Source organism: Pyxicephalus adspersus, chromosome 4 (genome assembly GCF_032062135.1).
Source record: "Pyxicephalus adspersus chromosome 4, UCB_Pads_2.0, whole genome shotgun sequence".
Classification (NCBI taxonomy): Eukaryota; Metazoa; Chordata; class Amphibia; order Anura; family Pyxicephalidae; genus Pyxicephalus; species Pyxicephalus adspersus.
The window spans coordinates 33,702,851-33,725,011 of NC_092861.1; the positions used below are offsets into that span (position 1 = coordinate 33,702,851).

Here is a 22,161-nt window from a genome sequence, read left to right on the forward strand (position 1 = left end):
GAATTTGAAGTAGAGAATGGACAATGTTTTCTAACCTTCCAGTTAAGCAATTTGATCTTAAGAACCCATTTTAGTTTCAGTTGCCACCTACATAAGCATTTCCCACTGTTTATGGATGCTGTCCCCACAATTTACATCACATTACAGATGTAGGCTTAGATCTAAAGCAAACCAAAAATGTGTCTCTCTAATGTAAGGACACAAAAGGACCTGATCTAATAGGGATTTCATGTTCTCGGATTCTGATTCTACAGAATAAGTAGAACCAGATGGATCTTCATGGTTGCCATGTTTGATCCCTATTTAAATGTTAGTAATCAGTGTTCTCTTCACCCCTTTTGAGTTGGGAGCACAACCTGGCACTTTTCAGTAACCACCCAGTTGTTGGGTGGTTACTGAAAAGCTGGGCCACAAACAGAGGCACTGAACAATTGGTGCATATTACAAAGATGATGGGAAAAATAGGACAGAATTATAGAGGTTACTCTATTCCTATGGCAACAATTGGGTACACTAAATTTGTCACATGCTGCCATGCCCACTTTTTGACCACCCACTGAGTTGAAAAAAATTTCAGGGGAGAACACGGGCTATGTAGTTCTCACCTTTCTGGGAGCTAGCAGGTGGGTATACTTCCTCCCAGGTATATTCAGCTAGGTTTACAGGCTGTGTCACCCAAAGGTCCCTAAGGAGCTCATCAAGAGTCATACGCATCTCAGGATCACGATGAAGAAGACCAGAAATGAGGTCTTGCAATTCTGGAATTCAATGGTAGAAAATTAGCAATTAGTGAACAAAATAAAATATTATTCAACAAGTGTTTTAACAGCTTTCAATGCCTTAGAATTATTATTTTACTGGCTGTTATGTTTCTTCTGAAAGATTTGCATACAGACTTCACCCTGCTTAACAGTTACGTCAACAGTGTGTGTGTGTTCTATGAAATGGCAAATTGGACAGTGTTTTCCATGAAATGGGAAACTGGATGATTGGGGACGGGTAGTGTAAGTCTATGTAGGCAATTCAAAAAATAAGAAAGGATGATGAAACTGTGGCAATATGACAGAGAAGTTTAGGGTTGAGGAAGGAAAGAAAAAGAATGAAGAAGCAAAGAGTAAAAGTGTACAGGAATGTTGACATCTGAACAACTTTAAGCTCTCGAAAATGTATCCAGTTTACAATGTGACAGACAAAGAACTGAATGAAGAAGGCTTAGAATTATCATTCCATGGTAACCAAGTTTCAATCTTTTAAGACTTTTTTTGTGGCAGTGAAGATGTGAGTTGAAATTTTTACATGTCTTGGATAGTGTAGATGGTAAGTATTTTTTGGTCATTGTAGGTAACCATGGAAGTTTGGAAATGTTTAATATATACATGGGGTAAATTAGGATATAGTCTACCATAGTACATAATAAGGCCTTGGGCTATAGTCCACTATAGTGTGTACTAGGCCTTAGGTTGTAGTCTAACATAGTGTGTACTTGGTCTTATGTTATAGTCTTCCATAGTACATATTAGGTCTTAGGTTGTAGTGTGTACAATTAGATTATCAAACTTTGCAATAAAGGATCTGCCTCACCTTGGGATACAGCAAATGGAGGGTTCAGTTCTGCCTCCAAGATCTCTTCTACTTCACAGAAAGGATTCTCACCATAAATGAGGGTATAAAGAGTCACTCCCAAAGACCACAATTCTAGCTCTGGGCCAGGATACCTTAAATAGTGTAAAAATGTACCTTTAAAATAATTCACCTGGTATAGTGCAAACAAAACACTGTGATACAGGTCTTACTACTAGGTTTAAAAGCCATATTTGTTGTGTCTTTGAAACAGTTTCATGAAAAAAACACATTTCTCCAATATTCTGCTCCACTGTTTTTTTTTTAAACATTGAACCATTAGTAACTAGTACAACAATGCTTGTTATATATAAGAAGCCTGTGTTCCCCAAAATACATGTCTAAAATAATCCTGTGTCCAGCTGGACTGACCTCAAAGAAAGCAAATGGTGTTCTTTGTACATTCTTTAGAATTTCTTTTCATCCTGTCCTCGCTTCTCATGATGCCTAATATAAAGTCTATTATGTATGGCCCTGGCTGTAGTTCAGAGACGAATGCTCAGAAATTGCACTGTTCAACATTTTTTAAATATTGAAGGTTATGAGAAAACAGTAAATTGAAATGCTGGAATTTTTCACTAATTAAGAGCTTTAATCATAACACTTGAGAAATCAACTGAAAATCTCTATTTTTATTGTTTAGTTCCATTGCCTCAGTAGGAACATAATTTTGAATCAACGCACTTTGAAAGTATTCGGATTCCTAAACCTTACCAAGTTAAACAGTGTTGTGGTTAATATAGATCTGCAATGAGCAGTATTCTAAATGAGATAATCTAGGTTCCTATACTTGGACCACAAAGGGATAAATTCTGATTATATTGCTAGTGCATTTAGTACACGACTCCTAATCTTACCAAGTAAACCAATTAAGGTCCAAAGCTACTACTGCTACTACTACTACTACTACTACTACTAATAATAATATTAATAATAGTTGTACAAGACAAATGACTGTACTTGTTTATGGTCCCCTGTAATTTAATACAACAATCCTTAAAATAGCTTGACATAAATATGATTTACCTATTGGTCCCTATATAGGAAATATGTAAATACAATACACTTACGGATTGCCGAGTAGCACCTCTGGTGCACAGTATTCTGTGGTACCACAAAAGGTAGAAAACAGCTTTCCAGGCTGTAAACGAGCTGCAGAGCCAAAGTCAACCAGCTTTATAGTGAAGTCAGGAGCAATGATAATATTCTCATCCTTAATGTCCCGATGCAAAATATAGTGACTGTGTAGGTATCCCACTGCTGATACCAACTGCAAAAAAAGGGGTGGTTTTAATGCTCAAAATAAAGCTTTTCTTGATGATTTTTTATCAGGGCTGCACTCACTTTACACTAATATACAGTTATCTCTTTTTAGAGCCTACTTTGCATAACCATTGGGAAGGTGTCAAGCAAGTTGTGTACAAAGAAATTAATTGCTAGGAACAGAATGTCAACACCACTTCAACTTTAAACCCACACCTACTAGGGAAAACATGTAGCATCAATCTCAGGGAAGCTGTCAAAACTTAGAACAAAACACCAGAAACAGAAATCATAAAAGCTAAAAAACGTTAAAGTGTAGATATCTAACAACCTCAGCATCCTAAATATCTTAACCTTTTGTAACCAGAGGTCATTGATGCCAAATTTAGCAGTATCAATACGTAATGATTTACTGCACAAAAACTCCAACTAATCTGCTCATAAATATCTTTATGCATATTTTAAGGACTTATTTTATTTGGAATACTAGATGCGAAAGATGCGTAACTAAAAAATGGACATGGGCAAAAACATAAACTGTAGACCACCCTAGTGTATAACCCCCGACTACCACTAATATGTCTCAATTTGTAAAAAGTGGTACCAAGAGTGAAACATTTTTTATTTATTTATTTTTATTTAATTTTTTTTATGCCTTCATTATTTGGGTACTTTTACAGCTCAGGAAAATTGTAGGCAATATGGAGCAAAAACATGAACAGTATTTTCCATTTGTCCGTGTAACAGAAACAAAAGCATTTTTACCTGTCGAAAGATATAGCTGGCAAGAGGTTCGTCCAAATTTGGCTGATTATCAATAAAGTCAAAGAGGTCAAGAGCATCTCCATGCAGTTCCATTACTAGTTGAAAGAAGGTCTCATTCTCAAACACCCCCAGAACCTAGAAATCATAGAAATTAGTAAACATATGAACATTATACTACTTTATACCTTTATACAGAACATTATTGAGTAATAAATCTAGCAAATTAAAGGGATGGTAACCCATATTTTTACAACTATGTAAGATGATATTTACACATAAAGTCTTATAACAGAAACCTAATGTCATCTATATAGTAATCAGCACTAATTACTGGTGTTCAAGACATAGCAAAAATTTAATTAAACTTTATTTATAAACAAACATTAAACTTACCTTGATAATATTGGGGTGCTGTAACCTGGACAAAATAGAAATCTCCTGTGTTACTCTTCCAAATTCAGAATCCTGCACCCAGCAGTCATCAAGCACTCGATCTTTGCGAATAAATTTTACTACAACCTATTGAAACATTATATAGTATTAGGCATATGTATGTACTTTCTAACTAAGAGCGCCTTAAGTAAGAGATTATTAAAGCTAAAATAGGTAGCTTGTAAGCATGTTTATTACATTTTGTAACATGTTTTTAATTGAAATAATTTCAGTTCACTCAATCTTCTTTTGTGAAATGCTCTAAAAATTACCCCAAAAAAAAAAAAACACCAACTTCTGCAAAACTTCAATAAGAAAAATCTACTGACCTCCTTTGCATCTTCCCTGTGCTTAGCTGACCATACAAAGCCAAATGCTCCTTTTCCGAGAGGGTAGAGCGTCTCATAGTGCTGGTCATACTCGCCATCACAGGCGCCTAGTGTTTGCAGATCTTGGATCTCGGTGCAGTGTCCAGCTTCAGCACTGCTGCGGATCAGCTGAGATACAAAAACAAAGTCCTGGTTACACATTTCTAACTGTGAGGTTTTTGTCTTTTAGAATGAACATTCAGAAGTACTTCTAGCAATATAGGTAATAACTTATTTGATGTTGATATAATGCACAGATATTGCATATCACTAAGTTGCAGATAAGAGGAATATAATGTAAGTATCCAAATTCTATTAAAGTAGCATAATTTGAGCATCATAGGCTATGTAAACCTCTGCAAGTATTTGATCACAAAGTTGAGAAAGCAGCCTAAACCCAGCAACACAAAGTCCGAGCTTGTCAGATAAATTCACGTTATCATAATTCTGACATTTTATTCCAACTCCTACTACAAGTTTTAACTCAACAAAATGGTAATATTATCAAGACATTATAATATTGGGCCATGCTAAACAAAAAAAAAAAAGAGGAAGTTAAACCCCAACTCCCAGCATGGTAAAGCATTGTATCAATTGTACACATACAGGTAAACAATCTTTCCATAAACCATGTTCATGCTGCATAGAATAAAATACATCTTTACACAATGGGACTTGATTTACCAAATCTCTCCAAGACTGGAGAAGATAGATTATGATGGAAAAGCCTGGGATTAAAAACCAGAAATAGATCTGTTCCAGGATTGAAAACATTTGCCAAAAAAAGAAAACAATTTTAATAAATCCATTTCAGTTTTCTATATCACCCAGGTTCACTCATGATAATCTATCTTCTCCAGGCTTGAAGAGAGCTTTAATAAATCAGGCCCAATATGTAGCTCAATCATGACCCCAGCTGGACAAACAGAAAGATGTACCATAAAACACACATTTTATAATATATATCCAGCAGGCTAGAAACTATTACAAAACATATTACAAAAATTCTAGTAAATTAGGGATAAATACCAGCATATCAGCAATATAAACCTTAATGAAATGTAATTTTAATAGCGATTATTGGGTTATAAGAGATTACAAAATTTGCCATTTTATATTAGATTTCACAAAACATAAACAAGTGACATGACTTGGAGGCACATCAAAACCTGTCAGAATAATGCTTTAAACAGCTGGTATTACAATGAATGCAATTTTAGTGATGGCATTATTGCACATGACTACATGTCTAGAATCAAAAAGTATGGTACAACTAGAATTGTGACTAAAACCCCTACAAATACTTCTGGTGACTTATCTTTTCTTGTTTTCAACATCATCTGATTTGAAAGGGATAAGAAGAGTTTAAATTGGCTCCCCTGACATGATATGACTACTTTGGAGCAGAATTATCTACAACACAAAGTTATGCTTCATCTTTTTTACTACACTTTATTTGGCCTCAGCAGCAGAACTTTTTCAGGGTGTTAAGGGTCTTTATTACATCTAGGGTTGTGGAATATGCCTGTAAGATTGTTACCATTCTTTATACAACATTATGTCAATAAAAAACTACAAAGTCACTTAAATGAGAAGATGTGGGCCATTTTTAATAAAGCTCTCTAAGTTTGGAGAGAATACACATTCATCAGCAAATCTGTGTGATCCAGCAAACCTAGGATGAATTTCTTAAAAGTCATTTGCTATTTGTTAGAAAATATTTTCAATCCTGGGCCAGATCCATTCAAGGTTTGCTAGATCACCCAGCTTCACTGATAAAAGTGTATGCTTTCTATGGTCTGGGGCCTTGGGAGCCTAGACCTTGTTAGTTTGGTCAACCTTAAGCGCCACTCTCCTGATACAAGATGGACAACTGTGTTGGCTGACTATTTATTACAGCTTTGTTTGATTTAATGTTTTGTTTTTTGTTTTTCTTGAGCACTGCCTTGATACCCAATGTTCAAAAATGTTGAATTGTAATCTCATTGAAAATACCTATAATAATAAAAAAATATTAAAAACAAAAGAGTATCCTCTCCAGCCTTGAAGAATAAGTAATAATAAATCAGGCCCTGTAAGTCAATAAATAATGTATGTCAGACTTTAGGTAGGTGAAAAGTGTTTAAAATGTTTCCTGTAAATCTTATCTAATCTCAAATTAAATATTTTGCTATATCCTATTAATAGAGTACATGGAAACATTCACTATATTTTTAATTGTGTTACTATCCAATAATATATTTTTACCTGCAACAGCAACAAATTCTGAGGCCTCAGCAGCACAATACAGGGAGGACCACTATTATCATTATGTAAATGGCAGTCCCCCTATGCAGGGGTCGGAGATCCCTTCACCAAGCACTGCTAGACTGATTCAATGAACAGGAAGTAAGTTATATGTTAAACGTACAGCTCTAGCTGTAACTTGGTGGGGCAGCAATGTCAAACCACAAAAAAAAGAGGACTGCTACTTACACAGTGGCTACCTTAATTGTGTGCTGCCGGGATCAGAAGCTTTTATCCGATGGTTACAGGTACAATATATTATAACATAAGATCTTACTCGAACTTCGAGACTATTCTAATTTTGGCTGTGGCTTGCACTCGTTGGCTAATAATATTGGCCGTATAACTCTGTCTGCCAAGTACTGTGCATAAACTACCTTACAGGGTTACAATATACACAAACTGAAAAGTAAATATGTCTATAAAAAGCACCAGCAAGAAAAGACAGCTAACAGTATTAGGCCACCGATTGCACCAACCTCTCCAAGACTTCGTTCAGACTGCTCTAGCAATGATTGCGAAGAACTTGCCAGACTGGAGAGCAGAAGCTGTGTTCTAGCTATCGCTTCTCTCTGGCTCTGCATCAAATCCTTGGTTACCCAAACATTGAATAAAGGCGAGCCATCTGAGAGGACAGAATGCACTTCAAACTGAATATCTGTAATATAGAGAAAAACTATTAAAAACAAGACTCTGGTTCAAATAAAATATTTATGTATATATAATGTATATTATATGGCTTCAAATGGCACTCTGGAATTTTCTAGTTTCAAACTAATGCCTTATCAATTATAGGTATCTCCTATCATGAACAATTTAGCACAATATGCTACATAAACTGGAAAAAGCAGATATTTATTATGCATTTCCAGGATGTGTTTAACCAACAATAATAAAAATGTTTAACTGGACATGGACATGGTAACTGCTATACAAAATAAAAAAAATTAACTAGAAAAAAAGAAATATGAATAAACCAAAAAAGGATAATTCACAGTTGTAGTAGTATTTTAGTAACAGAATAGTAAAATTAATCCCATCATTTTTCAATCTAGTGAGTGCTGCATACTCATGATATCTTCAACTGCCTTGTTACAATCTGAATCTCGTGCTATGACACTATGGATAAGTATCCTGTATACTCCAAGTAAGATTAACTTTTTTTTTTTGCATCATATGTACATGTACGTATTTATATACGATTTATAAACTTATGTGTATGAATAAAGAACTGAGCTTTATTCTGCATTTTTTATCACTTAAAAAAAAAGAATCAATTGACTTGTCATAAATGTCTTGGTGTAAAAATAGTAATAAAAATTTGCTTACAGAGTCTGGAGCCATCTTGGTGATGACAGCATCCAGTAAAGTTTCCTTCTTTAATTTCACCATTATTAGAAGAGGTTGGCAGAACTAAATCATGGCTGTGGATTGTAGGCATTAGCGCCAAGGAACGGACAGACCCATTCTTCAAAGGGGTGGAGGTAAACTGGGAATTTTCTTCTCTAGGAGTCTCTGCCCCAATATGGCTTGAAGATATCTCTTGGGATATGTTGGGTAAGTCACAGTCTAACCCATCTATATGTTGTTCTGGCCGAGCATTATCCAACGCATGAAGAAGGCCCTGTGGCGCAGAATACATTGTCTCTGTGTCGGTAGAAGGGATATTGTTTGTATACACATCCTCAGCACTATGCTCAGGACTGTGTGTAGGTATTGCAGATGATGAATAGTGTGGTGGAGGGTCTGTGTTTTTAAAGGATTTTCTTTGTGGAAATGATTGTTTACTGGTTACTGGGCTACTGTGACATAAAGGAAGATGATGTGAAGTGAGTGGCAACATACAGGGAATATCTTGATCTGTGCAAGTAAAATTATTGGATTCGGAAACATCTACAGATGGCAGAGGAGTGTCATGTTGCAATATCCCAGCAGACTCGGTGCAACTGGAAGGAGCGACTGCTGGAAATAGAGAATGGCTGAAAGATGACATTACTTGGGCTGTAACTGGGGCACAATTAGGTGGTGGATGTTTTTTGTTCATAGAAGTAGTACAGTGACTGGAGCTAATTTCATCATACTCCAAGCCAAGACAGGCATCTAGATAATCTTTAGGCTTGTTTACATCCATTGCTTTCTGCTTATTGTAATTTCCAGTTAAGCTCAAGCCTTTCAAACAGTGGGTAAGTGGCTCCATATCCACCCCTGGAAGGAGGTCATGAAGCATGCATTTCCCAACAGCTGGTCCTCTGTCCAACTGCTCATCCTGTACTGGAGTTTCAGGAGACAGACAACATCCTGGCATACCCAAGCTGCACTGATCTGGAAGAGACGTGGAAGCAAACTGATGCTGCCCAACAGCTGTCCTGAAGAAAGAAAAAACAAAAGGTGTCATTCTTGATGATGTGCTGTTTATAATAGTTCAATGCATTATATAAGGCAATAAGGAATTGGAGACCTGTATATGAAAAGGGGTTTCTCATTAAAGGTACTGATGCTCATACCAACCAATCAGAATCCCTATTTTTTTTTGAATGGGCCCATGGATCAAGGGTAAATGTTCTTGTCAGCACACTTCTTATACAGAAATCTTAGTTGCCCCTCAAGCGAATACACCAATCATGAAATACCTATAATATTGTTCCACTTAAGGAGAATTAAAAAGAACTCTGAGATATTTGCTATTCCTGTCTAGTTTTTAAAGCCACAGGCTGTAGGATTGTCATATGAAGTTACTGACCCAAAAACATGTGCAAAATGAAGTCTACAAAGTCTTAGCACCCACTTGTGTTAATTCAGAGTCTAAATAGTGACATCAATACAAAGATCACAACCTCAGAGCCTGATCTTTTCAATACAAATTAGCACTGATAACTCCAATATTTGTGCCTTCACATGTTTACTTTGAATGCCCCTAAACCTAGTCTTCCAGTACTGTCTTTGTTACATGCATACAAAGAAGCTTCAGTAAGCCACATAGGGCTTCAAAACTTCAGCACATATACACATTCTTTGACTAAGATTCTCTATGATATTAAGCCTACTACGTGATTATGCAGTAAGGGAGGGAAACAAATTCTGGCTGATTCTGATTCAACCAGAATAGTTTCAAAAGGTGTTTTTCCTTAGGTGAAAACTGCAAAGTGTAAGCAATTAATAACTGGAGATACCCGTAATTGTCTTCAGATCAGTTATTTTGCATCCAGAAAGGAAGTATACAGGAGCCTCAAGCTATTACCAAGATTATACTTATAATCACCTTAATGTGGGCATTTAGCTTTCACATAGCAAATACTTTATTGACTCTGGTATCTGACAGTTATAGACCAGGATTATATTTAGCAGTAAAAAAAAGAAATAGCATACCTTGTAGACTGAGGTGATGAGGGACTCACTACAATACGACAAGTAGGATGTTGAACTCCTTCCAAAGGATCATCAGATTTGCATCTCTGTACAGATATCCCTGCACCTAACAATAGGAAACACAAGCAAAAACATGTATTTCACATGTTTCACAGCAATAATCTAATTACCTGAATATAGTCTCTAAAACATGACATTAGGTTAGGCAACAACACAAGTATACTTAGCACTTTGTTAACCCTAGAAAATGTTTACATGTTGGTAAGAACTGGCAATACAGAGCCGGCAGATATATTGCAGTGGAGCAAGCGTGGAGTTCAACAAAGGCAGCAGAGAAGAGAGGGAACAGTTGGCAGGCACACACACACACGTAATAGTAAAATATAAACGTTTAGTGGTACAATGAAAAAAAAGGATTGTTTTTGTACTGTTTACTTTACGGTTTTCTCCCAGCGTTTATTGGAAGCCCAACACTCTATTCTCTAACATAAGGGGCATAAAAAAGCAGTCTCTAAAAATGAGCAGTGGGCAATGACACCAACATTGGGAAAAATGTCCCATTCTCCTTAGGACACTAAGTGAAACTGAGCTTATACAGTATGTGCAGAGGTAAAGCCACTGGACGGGTCTTTTTAAATTCCATAGCATACAAAGCAAAGAGGAGGGAGCTATACCCACACTTGTAGTTCAATTGTAACAGAGGTATGCAATTTTCTAATAAGGAAATTACTCATGGAAAACCATATTATCATTGTATTGTATATTCTTATAACGGTGAGCTAGCAGTTTATGTTTGTTTGTTTTGTACTCTGTATTTATTAGCATTGCACATTGTGTTATCAATTTGCATTAGGAAACTGAGCAATTTAACCTTCAAATAAGGAACAAGATACATATCCTTACCCACCATTCACCCCTGCTATGTTATAAGAGACTCCAAAGAGTGCTTGCATCATTATACAAGAGATGTCCCCTATTACAAAAGGCTGTCTGAATAGGAATAATTTTATAAAAAATACATAGAAAAAAAAAAAAAAAAGAACATACAGTGAAGAACACCAATTTTTGTAGCGGGATTTTTTAAGCTAATATCAACAACATATAATATAAAAATAACAAAATTGTATTAATATTTACATTAAAAGGCTAATTTCCAATACATAAAAACCATTATTATTACACACAATAATCTCTCCTTTCAGAGTGTCCCTGTGAGGGATACATTCCGGGTTGATTCTCTACGCGTTTCGCGGAAATATCCGCTTCCACAGGAGAGAGGCGAGAGAATCTGATGCTTGTGTTTTTAGCAACACTCTCTGTTAGAATCAGTGGTGGGGAACAGATCGGTAGTCAAGGCAGTGAGGCTGTTATATGTTCGCCAACTGCAGCATGCAGGGGAGCTGGTGTGTAAACGTGTGGCTCAGCTGTGAGATTTCAGTATGGTAATATAGTTTGCTTCAAGTTCCATCTAAAATTGACCAATAGAAATAACATTAAAACTGAAGGAATTGTAACAACAACTAGATGTGATTGAAAATTGATACCAGAGCAAAACATATAACAGCTTTTTTTCTGGGTTCAATAAGGGATGTGGCCTATGTGATATATAACATATGTATAGGTGGAAATCTTCTTCTTTGTATAAAAAATACATAAATATAATTTATTGTTATTATGATGCACATCGTATGTTTTTTTTTCACTCTTTTTTACTGCTTTATATTTAGCTCTACTGATGTGTCAATGGATCAGTTTATTTCTGAGCAAATACAATTTCCCTCTGTGCTGTTGCTTAGCAGAAGGTTTTCCAGAACTCCAGATCATTTTATTTTTTACTCGTGCCTGAGTGATAATAGCTACACTGCAAAGACACAGGGGCAATATGAACTCAATCAGGCTGTTGTGGTTACCCAGTGAAGTTTTAGGTATTAGAAACCAGTTGCACTTATCTTCTGATCTGGAACTTGTTTTGTTGATTTTGTAGCACTAACTACAATTTTACCAATTGCATGTTTAATACTGCATTTATAATTGATGGGTGTATAATGTAAAACTTTGGGGAGTAATGGTATTGTAAAGCCAGGAGAATATGGTATGGTAATATGGAATATGGTAAAAGAGGATCGGTTATATGCAAATCTAACATTTACAAAATATTCACTGCAGGTGACTCTTTCTGGTGCTTGCGTTTTAAATAAGAGTGAATGATCAACTAGCTGTAAATGTTTGGCGAATGTCACATTCATTGCTTTTTAAATATGCCCCTGTATGTATGGGAGTTGGTTGTCTGGTGTATGAAACCTTCTTTCCTTCACTAAAGAGTCCTACTAAACTCAAAGTAATATTTTTAGTGCATACAGTAGGCTTGAATAGTTTTAATTGTTCCACTTCAGAAAAAATTAATATAAAACATCTGTACTCTATAATGATTCTCTTACTAGGCTCACTACTGTAGAGGACCTCACAGGATCTGGCTGGAGCTCGTATGTCCTTTGGAGGTGTCAGCAGCAATGATTCTTCTTCAGCACTTCGCATGTAGTGGTAAAATCCAGGAATCAGAAAAGTAATGTTCTGAAACATGCAGCCCAAACAAAAATACAACAATTATAAAACAAATTGAAGCTAATCAGCATCCACCTATGTTATAGTTTATACTTGGAGTTTCTTACAGGGTAAGAGATAACTTAAGCACGTCATGATAGGTTTACAATTGCTAAACCAGATCATTCGCCATCCTTTCCAACAACTAACAACTGCACCCCACTGCGCTCTCTCTCCCTTTACTTCCATTATGATCGTTCGTTGTCCATAAACTGTGGATCCGCCAGTACAGTCGTTCAGACAATGGACGACGAGCGCTGTACATATACCAGATTCTGGTAAGATATCGGCCGAGCCAATTATTGGAAGAGAACAATTGCCTTAGTGATACTGTTTATTTGTAGAACAAAGACTGCTTCTCTTGTACTATGCACCAATAGCAACACTATAAATATTTTACAGGTAAGAAAATATTACCTAAAATAATACCAAATGCATTAATACTGGTCCCACTTATAATACATATGCGTCTTAAAATGATTAAAAAAAGAAGAAACTAAAAGATTAAACTGATAGAAGAACACATGGATCTAGGTACAAAGACAAGTTTTATTTGCATACACTGGTTAGCTGTGGATGTGTTTGAAGGTCTGAAATTTAAGGAAACAAATAAGATATTCTGAGCTATGGAGGGCTGGTAAAGCCCATTTAGGAAGCTTTGTTAAGTCATGTTATTTAATACTAGACCTAACGCAGAGCTAAACCCACAATACTCACCTATGCATGTTCCATTGCAGTGCACTTCCATCTACCTTCTTCCTGGAGATGATCTTCCCAGTACGTGCAAAGGAAGCCAGGATTGCATGCGCAGCTCAGCAAAATTTGAAAGCTGGATGACGATCAGGCAGGCAGGACATCGTCTGTTACTTTCTGCAAAACCCACCTGCCTGATCTTGGATTTTTCAAAGTGGGGCTTTAGTTCCACTTTAAGGCATGTGCTCAAAAGAATTCAATATTTTATGACTTCTTTAAAATAAGATCACTATATACCTAAAAAAAAAACAGCTTTATAGTTTGAGTGTGCTACTATGATTCCTACCTTTCCCAGGAGCTGTGATCTCTCATATCCAAACAGAAAGCGTGAAATTGTTCCATTCAAACCTTTGATCGATCCATCAGGTAAAAGTGTAATTAGGCCACTGATAGAGGACAGGACAGTTATACTACCATAGTATTCTTCCACTGAAGTGACATCTTCTGCAAAGTCCTCTATCAGAGTCAGACTTAGAGGGAAGGTGACACCATCACGTGACACACCCACAACTTTCTGGTGCTGGATGCTCTGAAAAAAAAAAAAAAAGAAAAAATACAGAAAAACACATACATGTGTTACAGTATTTAGGTGAAAAATTCAGAATTTAGAAACACCTAAAATGTCCAAACTTTCACCATAGAAGCAAACGGATTCCTGATGCAACAAGGAAGCCAGTCTTTTATAGCCCCATCCTGCGGAGCTCCTCTGTAGATCCCAGACCTTGACTTCTTTAGGTATACACTATAAAATCCACACCATTGTTGGCTCAGCTATAGGTTTATTGTTTAAATCAGATGTACAATATGCACACACATATAAAAAAAAAAAAAAAAGAACGCCATAGAGTATTTTACCTAATACTTTGTTTATCTTTTCATCTCGTGTGCAGAAGGCATCAAGGATTTTTTTCCTAAAACCTGTGTGCATTGTTTATCTAATTCACACAATAAACCTACAGGTAAACAAAAAGCACTATGAATATGGTTCTAATAATGTGAAAACATCAGCTCCAAGAAACCCATGTATATATGTATTGGTTGTGCCTTGTCCCTTGTTTTCTTGCATTGTTTTTGTATGCTTTTAGAATATGGGAGGAAACCCACTCAAACGCCATGTAGATAGTGTCCTGGCCGAGATTAGAACCCTGGACCTAGTGCTGCAAATTAGAAGATGAAAGTTCACAGAATAGGACTTAGGCCCATACAAAATTTCAGAAATAGTAGTATTAAACCTTTAGTACTCTATACTATTTTATTTATTTATCTTAGGTTTACAAAAGAGGTGTATTTTTTCTTAATACTCCTATATTCTTGAAAATCTCTTTGCTCAGTACCAGTTAGCAGCCCTTCCATTAACATCAGCAATGACGCTTGTAAACATGCCAGCAAGTACAGATAAGGTGTATATAAAAATGCTGCAGATTAGCAGCTCGTGTCAGATAAAACAAAGGGGAAAAGGAAAAACAAATTAATATTTAAAAAAACAAATGATTAGGATGTGCAGTTTACAAAACTAAATGTCAATCAGTGTTTACCCCTGATTAATGAATTAAGCTGTAGGGGGAAATTTTTTCATGACAGATTATTTATTTCAGCATGGATGTCTTGTTTTGTTACAGACTGTATAAGGAGCTGCAGTATATTGTTTTATTTACTTCTGTATCTCACTGCTATAATTTATCAAGCCATAAAATACTCCAGTCAATATAGACAATGTCTGATTTAAGAGATGCAAAACTGTCACAATGTCAGAACTGGTAAATTAAAAGCATGGCTGCAAACAAGCCATCATCTACATATTGTATATTGGATGGAGTACCTGAAACTCTATTATAAGATTTCAGAAAGGTAAACTAAGCTTGGATCCATCCCCCTCTCAAATCTCACAATAACAGATCATTGGACCCAACAAATACAACAATGGACTAACAGCAAGGAACCAAAAGAAAGTGGGAATGGGACAATTTTTTATTATCTTTTGTTTAGTAGGTTGTTGTATAATTGAACACCCTGTGTTTAAGGGCTCCCAGAAAGCTAGAACAGTGATCAAGGATGTGGGAGGAAAGCGCTCTTATTTTTTTTAATTACCAAAAACTATGAGGAGAAAAGTCCTACCCATCTGTTATGACCTTCTACTATATCATGTTTGGTAAACCTAAAGGAGTTTTTACATTTTTCTACACATGTGTGCAGCCAGTTTAACAGTCATGTTTGAAGTTTTCTAAGCACTGGTATTACCACAAGTTTCCCTTTTGCAGTCTTAGGTTGGACACCCAAATCTAAAAAAAAAAAAAGGTTATAATAGTTTTTTTTTACCTGTGACATTTCTTTTTGGTTGGGGACTTGAACTGATGGCATTAAGTCTGTAATGTGCAGCCCCAGAACCTCCTCCGGGTCTGTGTAGCCATAAAGCTGAGCACACGGGAGATCGCAGGAAACAATACGGCCCTAGAAGACAATCATTTATCACATACCCGAGTACAACTGAGCATGCATAAAATCTGAATTTCTTTATTCATATCTTAATTCATATCTTTACAGTTTTTAGTTTCCATCTGTCCTCCCAATGGGATATGTATTAGTATTAAGATGATGAGGATTTACCACTAGTAAGGAATCTTACAGGCAGAATATCTCCTTTATATTTTGAGTTCCAAAGGTTTGGGGTTTGTGTCCGATAGCATTGCTCTGTGTGTCCCCACAAAGAAGAAACTTCCATAACTGACACAGACATCAACAAAATTTTTTTGTAAAAAACCTCCGGGTATATAAATAAAGCTGAAGTTATTAAGTTAAACAAGACCTTTAAAGACAGTTGGTTATTTATGTAAAATATGATAAAATAAAATACTCATTTGGCACAAAGATAAGCAAAATTTGAATAGAAAAAGAACACACAAAGAGCCCAAAGCTCTCCAAGACTGGAAAAGATACACTTTAATGGGAGAACCTGATTAATCAAACCTAGAATGGAACTGGTCCAGGACTGAAAACACCTCCTAACTAATAACAAATGATTATTAGGCCCATCTCCCATGACAGTCTCCAGTCTTGGGGAGCTTTGATAAATCAGGCCCTATACATTTCAATCACAGATGTGACCTAATATATGGGACAATAATGCACCAATATTCTACTCACATCCTGCCGAAATGATAGAACAGTTGTAATAGTCTGTGCAGTTTCCAGAAACAACAGACACTGGCTCTGTAATCTGCGTATCCACAAACGCAATATGATCACATCTCCTCCATTTCGCACTGCTTCGACCTGAAGGCAAAACCATTAAAAAATCATACAATAACAGAAAAAAGCTTTACAACTAAAGTATCTAACTAAATATCTATCCAATACCTATATATCTAACTAAAAGCATTGGAACAGTAACTAAACAGTAACACTAACTAAAAACAGGAACAGTAAGGTAAACTTGCTGGTTTAATGTAATGCTCCAATGTCTAGGGACAGCAAGGGGTCCTAATATGCATTTCCTAAAGTCTGATATATGATGTGCAGGTGTATAGTGCAGAAAACTTTTATAATACATTTACAATGTCTACAAAAGCCTTTGAATTTACCAACAACAGTAACGCTAGATAATAATTAAATAGAAGGATTAGTTAAGCCTTTGTAATTCAACTATAATTGTAACATCGGACTGTCACGTGCAGTCTGCTTAACAGCCCTTTGGCATTTGTAATATTTAGTTTAGTGATTCCAGGCATAAAAAATGTACAGGCAGTTTTTGCACAACTGCTGAATAACCCTAAAGTATGGAAAAAAACCCTGATCATTTGTGCAGGAGCTACATTACCCCAGCATGGTCAATCAAGTTGGCCAAAAATCATTGATGGGCAGAAGAAAAGAAGATGGCAGCGGCCCTGTGGGAGACACGGGTAAGCAAGTCTTGTGGTTTTAGTTTTGCTTTAACTGCAATCCAGAGATCAATAGAAAAATTCCTTGGAGGTAAATATTTTATAGGAAAAGTATTTAGCTTGTTTAAAAGCAAATTGTCCAGAGCAAATTAATTTCTGAGTTATTTTAACTAATGCTGTATTTAACCTTGCATTTCACACCTCTAATCTAAATGGTTCTGGATACATAAGGTTCATAGACAGTTTGAGTATTATATATGTATTATAGATTGTGTGATACTTCCCCCACCTCCTAGATTGTAAGCTCTTCAGGACACAGTCCTCTCATCCTCCTGTGTCACTGTCTGTATCTGTCATTTGCAACCCCTATTTATTGTACAGCGCTGTGTAGAATGTTGTCGCTATATAAATCCTGTTTATTATATTATTATTAATAATAATAATAATAATAATAATTAGTCATAATAATATATTCCAATATTAAATAAATATTAGGTGACATATAGTACTGGAAGTGCTTTGGATGAACAAGAGAACTAATAAAAGGTTAGAAGTTTCCATTCTGTGAGAAAAAAAAAACATGTTACACTGCATATGATTAGTTAAATTTAAGACTCCGTCAGAATTAATTGTCCAGACACATCCTAAAATTTTAGCACAAAATGTGATTTTTAGTTGGCTGCTTATTGTTTCTCAAAGAAAACTTATAAAAAGATTATGTGTTCCCATCGTATTCTACAAATGTCTTTACATTGTGTCCTTTTCAAGACGAGTTTAGGCTGTATGTAGAGATCTAACACTTCCAATGAACAGAAGTTCTGATCCCTAAGGCAAAGCCTGCATTATCTTCACTTCAAAACACTTCACACGAACATTGTGGGTCTCTAGAGACTCAAGCACAGACTTTCTAAAGCAGCCTTTTGTTTATCAGTTTTGGTTCTGAATATTAAACAGCAGACTCTTTTCTAGCTTTATAAACTAAAGATGTTGTCCACTGTGTAGAAACTACTTACAAATACATAAATATAGACCATAAACTATTTGTACCTTACCCTTTAAATTGCCAATCATTTGTTTTATGAAATGCCCAGGGCTAAAGTATATAGCTTTGGTAAAATCTTCTAAAAAAAAATTCTAAAAGAACTAAACTTTCTACCAACTGAGAACAAAGTGGCAAGTACTCCAATGGCTTCTCACATAATGTATATACTCCAGTTAGATACACTCCAATTCCTCCTAGAGGGCAGTGTCTGGGACAAAGAAGCTAATCACCAGACCCAAACACTATCAAAGAGAGGTGGCAAGAAAGAAATTCACCCTGTGTAAGCTCTAACACTGTCTGTACTCACTATAATTTCCCTGTAATGTGACAAGATTGTACTAAGATTACTTGCCTTGAAATAATGGCAAACTACTAACATTAAGAACTCCAAAGTGATTTACTTTAAATAAATTTACCGGGGAGTGAAGAAGCAGGTTGCTGACCTCCGTACTATTGACACGCCATTATTCCTCACTATGCTATCCAAGACTCCTAAAACTCATACCAACAAGAAGGGGAATGCACCTGGTATCTAGCGAGGACCGAGAAATTCGGCTGCAAGCGATATTGCAGACTTTTTACTGCAGGTCCCACTATCACAGGGCAAACAAGATGGCAGATATAACAGACGAGTCTGCAGCATCTCTGCTCTCACAGCACTTTGCTGTGGAAACAGAAAACATCAAATCTTACTCACCTTTCTCAGCCAGAGACCAAGGCTCCCCTTCTGCTTTAAAGGAAATAGGACTCTCCGTTCTTTGCCTACTCGATCTGACTTGGAAACACATACTTGTCATTTGGAGGCTTCTTTCAAGCAAGAAATCGCTGAGCTCAAATAAAATTTGGAAGTTACGCAGTCCACTGTATCTGCTCTTCAGGAAGATCATACTGCCTTATCATTAAGGGTGCACAAGCTGGAAGATTGCATACAAACCGTATCCGTATCATGACCGTAGGTTGCAATTTACTTTTTCTGCTATAGATGATTTAGAAAATTCCGTAACCAGCGGAATAATATAAGAATCAGGGGCCTGCCTGAAGCCACTGCCACTCCTGATCTCATGGCTACTGTTCAAGGCAACTTTAATATGTTACAAGACAGCCTGTAACTTCGGAACGACTTATTTATAGGGCACATAGAGCCCTGGGACCTAATTCCTCAGACCCACTGCGTCCACGAGACGTAATCTGCCGTGTGCATTATTTAATGTTCGGGAAGATATTCTGAAGGCAGCTCGCCACAAACAATCCCTGGATTTTGATGGTACCCAATTGTATTTTCTGCCGGATCTCTCCAGACGCACTTTGGCAATGCGAAGGGCTCTCAAACCACCGCTAGATAAACCTAAGTCCAGAGATATATTGTATAGGTGGAGATTCCCCCTTCAGCTCCACATAAAATTTCAAGGAAAATTTTTTATCTTCAAAGATGCTGATGATCTTCCAAAGATTGTCTCGACCATTGGTTTGCTCTCAATTGAGCTTCCAAATTGGCACCAAGTGGCAACGGGCTTATAAATTGCAACGCTGCATCACTATTCAATCTTCATGGTTCAATTGTTTTCAAACTTTGATGGACTCTAGTTGTACCGACACTACAGATACATCCAATTTTTTATTGTTTTTCAAGTTATGACAGACTCTAGTTATACCAGCAATACAGATTCATCCGATTTTTGATTGTTTTTCAAGCTATGATGGACTCTGGTTGTACCAGCACTAGGGATCCATCCGATTTGACCACCTGGTCTACCTACACTTTATCTTGATCATCCGTTTGTTTGTTTTTTGTTTTTATTTTTTGTCTCCTGTACCTGTGCTGATGGATTTTGTCTCTAGGACGCTTACTACCTCATCTGGCACGAAGTTCCTACTCTGAACTGCCATTTGCATACCATGGGTGTCTGTGGTTGACTGTGTACTGATCTCATGTGATGGAAGATTGTACTACATCTACAAGTTGACCATGAGACGCTCCATCCAGTAAGAAGAATCTTATATGGGCTGTATGGTTCTGTGTTTATGCTGGTATGAGAATGTTGTTTTTTGTACTATATTCCATGGTATACCTTTGCTCAGTACTACATATCTCAGGAGTTTACTTAACACACTTTTATGTTTTATAGAGTATATTTGGTATTCCTAAAGTTTTTTTTTAGGTGACACCTAGTACGGAGGTGTCAGGTTCTCACTACAGGTTATTAGCCCTCCACGCCCCCACGTAGGGCCCTTAATCTGTGGGATATCTAAGGTTATACAACTGTATACCTTGGGACAGAATATCTTCACAAGTATCTGTCTTACTTGGTTTTGGTTTAACTTTCTAAAACTTTCCATTCTTTCTATTCTCTCTGTACTTTTTCCTCCCCTTCCCATTTTTCCTTTTCCCTCCCTACATAGAGGTGCTGGTACATATATATAAATTATTAGCATACTATCTATTATCAACACCCTGATACATGGCATCCTGGAGATTCAATGTACCTAACAAAAGATCACAAATACCTTATGCTCTGCATAAACAAAAAGTGAGTGTTCTGTTCATCCAGGAAACCCACTACTGTTTGAATCATGTACCTACAACTAGGAACCAATACTTGCCTCATAGTGCTAATAGGGAATCTAAATCCAAAGGGGTATCTATTGGATTCCATAAGTCTACCCCCTACACTCTCCTAGCTCACCAGAGGGATTCCGAGGGAAGGTTTTTATTTTTAAAAATAATGCTGCATGGTAAAATCTACACTCTGGCAAATGTCTATTTTCCCAACCAGAATCCAGCTCTGTATGGTGTGAATATTTTGCACAAGCTCGTCAATTTTCAAGAGGGTCAAGTGATCATCGGAGGCGACCTCAGTTTGGTGTTCGATCCTGTTCTGGATTCCTCTTATTCCCAATCGAGGCTTTCTAAATTTAAACCAGATCTTAATCATTACTCGATAATCAATATCTGGAGAGTAACACATCCCGACGACAAGGACTATTCATATTTCTCCCCAGCTCATAATTCTTATCTTAGACTTGATATGTTTCAAGTATCTTAACATCTCCTGGGTTTTGGATTGGGTGTTCTTACAGGAAACCCTGATTCAAATCGTGCTAGGCCCAGTCATGTTGGAACGGATTCAGGCCTTTTATACCGGTCCTAGTGCTCGAGTTAGTACCCATGGTATCTTATCTGACTCTTTCCAAATAAATAATGGCACTCGACAGAGCTGTCCATTGTCCCCCTTTCTTTACCTCCTAGTCAAGGAACATTTGGCCATAGCTATTAGGGATAACCCCAATATTCAAGGTGTATCTGTTGGAGAGGAAAATTACAAACATCAATTTTAGCTGATGATCTCCTTCTAGATGTATCTTCACCCCCATCTCTCTATCCCCATGATTTTGCAAGAATTTTAAAGATTTGGCACCTCAAGCAATTTTAAAGTCAATTATGACAAGACGGAAGCATTAAACATTTCTATACCAGATACCCAACTAACCATATTGAAAAGTCATTTTCCGTTTCGGTGGCAACCTGCATCAAATATTTAGGAATTAAAATAACCCCTAACTTAAATGCCCTAGCAGAGCCTAATTATAAACCACTATTACAGGGAAATGAATCCACCCATCAATCCTATAATTATTTAAAATTGTCATGGCTAGGCAGAGTGAATGTAGTCAAAATGGATATTTTACCAAAGGCCCTCTATTTATTTTATACCATCGCACCCCCACCTCCTGGCTGTTTTTTTCCTAAATTGGAGCGATTAATTTATTTTTTTATATGGAGGAATAAGAA

General features: G+C 36.6%; 1 protein-coding gene across 1 annotated transcript in view; it reads right to left on the reverse strand.

Moving 5' to 3' along the window:
- Window positions 1–22,161, reverse strand: part of PASK (PAS domain containing serine/threonine kinase) — a 35,470-nt gene that overhangs the window by 5,238 nt on the left and 8,071 nt on the right. The window contains exons 5-19 of the mRNA XM_072410120.1: window positions 16,596–16,724; window positions 15,771–15,902; window positions 13,741–13,983; window positions 12,539–12,671; window positions 11,560–11,568; window positions 11,285–11,440; window positions 10,101–10,206; window positions 8,064–9,100; window positions 7,214–7,392; window positions 4,410–4,577; window positions 4,042–4,167; window positions 3,649–3,783; window positions 2,691–2,890; window positions 1,582–1,715; window positions 606–758 (exon numbers count right to left, since the gene is read on the reverse strand). Of these exons, the coding sequence (XP_072266221.1) occupies window positions 606–758; window positions 1,582–1,715; window positions 2,691–2,890; window positions 3,649–3,783; window positions 4,042–4,167; window positions 4,410–4,577; window positions 7,214–7,392; window positions 8,064–9,100; window positions 10,101–10,206; window positions 11,285–11,440; window positions 11,560–11,568; window positions 12,539–12,671; window positions 13,741–13,983; window positions 15,771–15,902; window positions 16,596–16,724 (3,040 nt within the window). The remainder of the gene's footprint in view (window positions 1–605; window positions 759–1,581; window positions 1,716–2,690; window positions 2,891–3,648; window positions 3,784–4,041; window positions 4,168–4,409; window positions 4,578–7,213; window positions 7,393–8,063; window positions 9,101–10,100; window positions 10,207–11,284; window positions 11,441–11,559; window positions 11,569–12,538; window positions 12,672–13,740; window positions 13,984–15,770; window positions 15,903–16,595; window positions 16,725–22,161) is intronic.